We start from the raw sequence: 4,013 nt of genomic DNA on the forward strand, positions 1-4,013 counted from the left end.
ACTGCTACGTGAGAAGCAGTGGTTCGTGAAAGAGCAGAAGTGTTCGTTTTTCATGCAAACAATCAGTTTCTTAGGCTTTCGTGTTTTTGCAGCAGGAGTCCAACCAGATCCGGCTAAGATCGAGGCGATTCAGCGGTGGCCGCTACCGCTGTACACGCGGACGGACGTTCAGAAGTTCCTCGGGCTCGCCTCATACTATCGCAATTTCATTCCGGGGTTCGCTCGCATTGCTGCCCCTCTAACTGATCTCCTCAAGAAGGAAAAGCAGTTTATTTGGACAGAGAACGAGGATGAAGCCGCCCGACGCCTAATCGGGCACCTGACATCATCCCCAGTACTCGCGCTCCCTGATTTTGATAAACCCTTTTTCCTTACGACCGATGCCAGTGACGCTGCAGTCGGGGTTATGCTCTCTCATCAGGCTATTGGTTCGAAAAAGCACCAAATAATCGCTTGCTACTCGCACCGCTTCACAGAAAGGGAGCAAAAGTATCCGGTCAGGGAAAAGGAGCTTTACGCGGTCTGGTGGGGCGTTAAAAAGTGCCGACACTACCTGTACGGCAGGCACTTTACGGTTCAGACCGATCACCAATCATTGACACACTTGACGAAGAGTTTTCAAGACTATGACAACGAAAGAGTTGTTCGGTGGCTTTCCCGGCTCACGCAGTATGACTTCACCGTCAAGTATATCAAGGGCATCACCAACGTGGTCGCCGACGCACTCTCCAGACCCCCTACAGGTCAGGCAGACTGCTCTGCAACCGCCCTTCCTTGTGATGATTCTCGCTTTCTTTCCAAATTGCGTTCCTCTTATTCCTTAGATACTCATGCGGCTGCAGTCCTAGCTAAGCTCAACCACGGGCGACGGGTCAAGCACTACAGCACCGACGGCGATCTCCAGTGGTATTACACGAAGCGTAGTGTTCGTAGATTGTACGTTCCGGCCTCGCTTCGCACGGAACTTTTACGGAAATGCATGACCATGCCTTGGCAGGTCATGGCGGGGTCAATACAACGGTGGAGCGTGTCGCCAGATCCTTCTGGTGGCCTAGGATGCGCCCCTCGATCGAGGAATACGTCCTCTCTTGTCCGGACTGCCAGCAGCAAAAGCCGCGAAACACGCTCAAACCCGGATTCCTGCTCAGCCTGCCTATTCTCGATAGGATCTGGACGGATATCTCCATGGATTTCATAGTGGGCTTACCACCCGTCAGAGGGCATGATAGTATATATGTTGTGGTGGATCGGCTTAGCAAATATGCTCACTTTATTCCCTGCTCGAGCACGGTCGCAGCGGAAGGAGTGGCCCAACTATTCATTAATCATGTGTGGAAGCTCCATGGCTTCCCAAAAAGAATCACTACAGACAGGGATCCGAAGTTCGTCAGCGCCTCTTGGCGCAGCCTCATGCAACGGCTCGGTATCGACCACAACATGACCACCGCCAACCATCCGGAGGCCGACGGCCAGACCGAACGGACTAACCACACGCTGGTGCAGTATTTGCAACTTTACATCCAACAGAACACATCTAACTGGCTTGACTTTCTTGCTTGTGCAGAATGGGTTTATAACACTACTGTGCATTCTTCCACTCGCTGCTCTCCGGCGTCCCTGGTCTACACCGAAACTCCACTCGCCGATCCGCCGCTCGACCTAGCGGTTGGAAGCCAGCCCCGACCGACTTTGGCTTCCGACTTCGGCACACAGCTTGCAGCAGCGAGGGAATGCATGCGCAAAGCACAGGAACGTCAAGCCGGAACGTCAAGCCAGAAACTATGATAAACGACGTTCCGCAGTCAGCTTCAACCCGGGCGACTTGGTTCTGGTGGATTCGCACGCCCTCCGTAGCGCGCAGGAGGGCGAGCAACCCAAAAAGTTCGCCAGACGATGGGTTGAACCGTTTGCGGTCCACTATCGGGTCAACGCGTTGGCGTACATCATCGATATACCCTCAACGTGGAGATGTCACCACATTATTAACGTGGGCTCCTTAAAACAGTCTCGGGAATCCCCGCGGTTCCCTCGCACTCTAGCGAGGAAACCGCAGCAACGACCTCGCGAGCTTCCCCGCCTCGAGGACACAGAGATTCTCGAAGTGCGGATTAACGCCCGCCGCAGCCATCGGAAGCGCGAATATTACGTCAAATGGCCGGGCACACGTGATCCCGAGTGGGCTTCGTAGGATCAATTACGGGAAGCGATCCCCACCGAACAGCAAAGCGCTCTCCTTGACCTCGCACCAACTACACCTAGCGTATGCATGCAGGCAGGTCGCCGGAGTGGGTAACGGGCGGCTAGATGTTAGTGGATCCCTTGTCAGGTCCCTGCAAAATTTTCTATTTTTCTACCCGGATGTCCCTGATGCCCCTGGAGGCTAACTACGTTGCCTCCCTATTTGTATCTTTCCTCCCCCACACTGCTCGCTAGGTCGCGGGGGGGCACAGACGACCAGCTGTACCTTTGCATAGTGGGGCTGGGCACCACCTTTGGGGCTTTGTTGGGGCCTACTCGGGAGCCCAGTCGGCAGCGACCCGGCGCGGCGGGACAGGAGGTAGCAACCGAAATTCCAACCAATGACTTGTAATCAAAGCAGCAATCATCGTAAAGCAGCTGCTTTCCCCCCGTCTCGGCCGAGCGGCAGCGCCGGGAGCGGCGTCAGCCGCCACTTCCGCTAGCCACCAGCTGAGGACCTGGTCGGGCCGGCATCGCAGCAGTTTCGCTTTGTTCGCCAGGCCATTCCTCTTTCTCTGCTTTTTCCTTCGCTTGTACTTCACGTTTCGGCTGCCTGCCATTGCGAGCCAGCGTATTCAGCTGGTGCTGAGGCACCGTCGTGGTGGCGGGGTGCACGCCGCATCATGACTCACCGTTTGAGTCAGATGCGGCAACCGACGCGCTGATTGCCCTCCCCCTTCTCTTGCACTCGATACCGTTACATGTTGGGCCCATTTTACCAGTTCCCCCCTCGTTTCATCACCGGGACGGCATCGGTGAGGAGAACAGCAGCAGCCGTAACAGCAGCATCCGGAGCCGCCGCCCGAGACGTAGCAGCGCCAGGAGCTGCCGCTCCAACAGCAGCCCACCAAGTTCAACATGGCCATCTGCCCACGACGTGCGCCTTTTGCTTTCCTGAAGCTTCCTTACCTGCACGCGTGGGGCTGGCTTGCACTACTACCCGCAGCCGGGTGCGGTGCAATCCCATTTCTGGCTGCCTCCTCCCCGCAACACCCAGGCCCTGAGCTCAACGCCCAGGATGCCTAGGGACCGGGGAAGGAGGCCAGCTACTTTGGGGCAACTCTTGCTTTAAGTCTTTGCCTACATTGCAGCTCGTCTCTAAAAGTACTCGCTGCAGTATTACATATTTTCTACTTACAGTTAAATGGTTCTAGTAATCCATTAGGTACAGAAACTGCTCTAAAAATGCAATTCCTTCCTCATCTGTATGTGTGGCAGCTGCACCGTTGTGCAACCTGACAGCGAGTGTAGTAGTAGTAAGCGTGCGAGAGCACGGGCACTTCCTCCGCCTTCCTTTGAAGGAAGACTTCGAACACTGCTGCAACTTCTCGCCCAATACCCCACCTGCCTGCACCGCAGAGGACCTCTAGCTCGCCCCTACAGTGGTGCCCTTTTCCTATATTTCCGCAGTAGTTCGGATAATAGAGCGGCAGTCACCACTGTGGCACCATATCACTTGCTTCTTGCCAATATCCCTCTCCTGACAGTCGCTGCGCCTTACGCTTTGAGCATCTTCTGTCTAGCTAATAACGCCTCTCGAATGTCTGTTATCTAGAGAGCCCCACATTGGTGCCCGGCTCCATCTACTCGTGGGTCTGCTGTAGATCCCACACTAAACAGTAGGCTCCCATTGCTGCAATCCTTACTGGCACAGTTCTCCAGCCACCACTGTGATACAATATTGTCCTCTTCCTGCCTGTAGCCCTCATCTGCCACCTCTGTTGTCACTTCCCCGTTTCCTTCCTGCCCACGCATCTCCTCGTCGCTTCGTACCG

General features: G+C 55.2%; 2 protein-coding genes across 2 annotated transcripts in view; one reads left to right on the forward strand and one right to left on the reverse strand.

The window, feature by feature from the left end:
• Positions 1-52: 52 nt before the first annotated feature.
• EMH_0006960 (uncharacterized protein) lies at positions 53-2,188 on the forward strand (the record flags this gene model as incomplete). The annotated part of the gene is made up of 2 exons (XM_013497764.1): positions 53-743; positions 1,803-2,188. The coding sequence occupies 2 exons, from the start codon at positions 53-55 to the stop codon at positions 2,186-2,188; spliced, it is 1,077 nt and encodes a 358-aa protein (XP_013353218.1).
• A 986-nt stretch (positions 2,189-3,174) lies between these two features.
• Positions 3,175-4,013, reverse strand: part of EMH_0006970 (uncharacterized protein) — a gene marked incomplete at both ends in the record, with an annotated part of 1,074 nt that continues 235 nt past the window's right edge. The window contains 3 exons of the mRNA XM_013497765.1: positions 3,175-3,238; positions 3,463-3,586; positions 3,885-4,011. Coding sequence (XP_013353219.1) covers positions 3,175-3,238; positions 3,463-3,586; positions 3,885-4,011 — 315 coding nt within the window. The remainder of the gene's footprint in view (positions 3,239-3,462; positions 3,587-3,884; positions 4,012-4,013) is intronic.

The sequence above is a fragment of the Eimeria mitis genome, genomic scaffold (assembly GCF_000499745.2).
Source record: "Eimeria mitis Houghton genomic scaffold, Emh_scaff291, whole genome shotgun sequence".
Taxonomy (NCBI): domain Eukaryota; phylum Apicomplexa; class Conoidasida; order Eucoccidiorida; family Eimeriidae; genus Eimeria; species Eimeria mitis.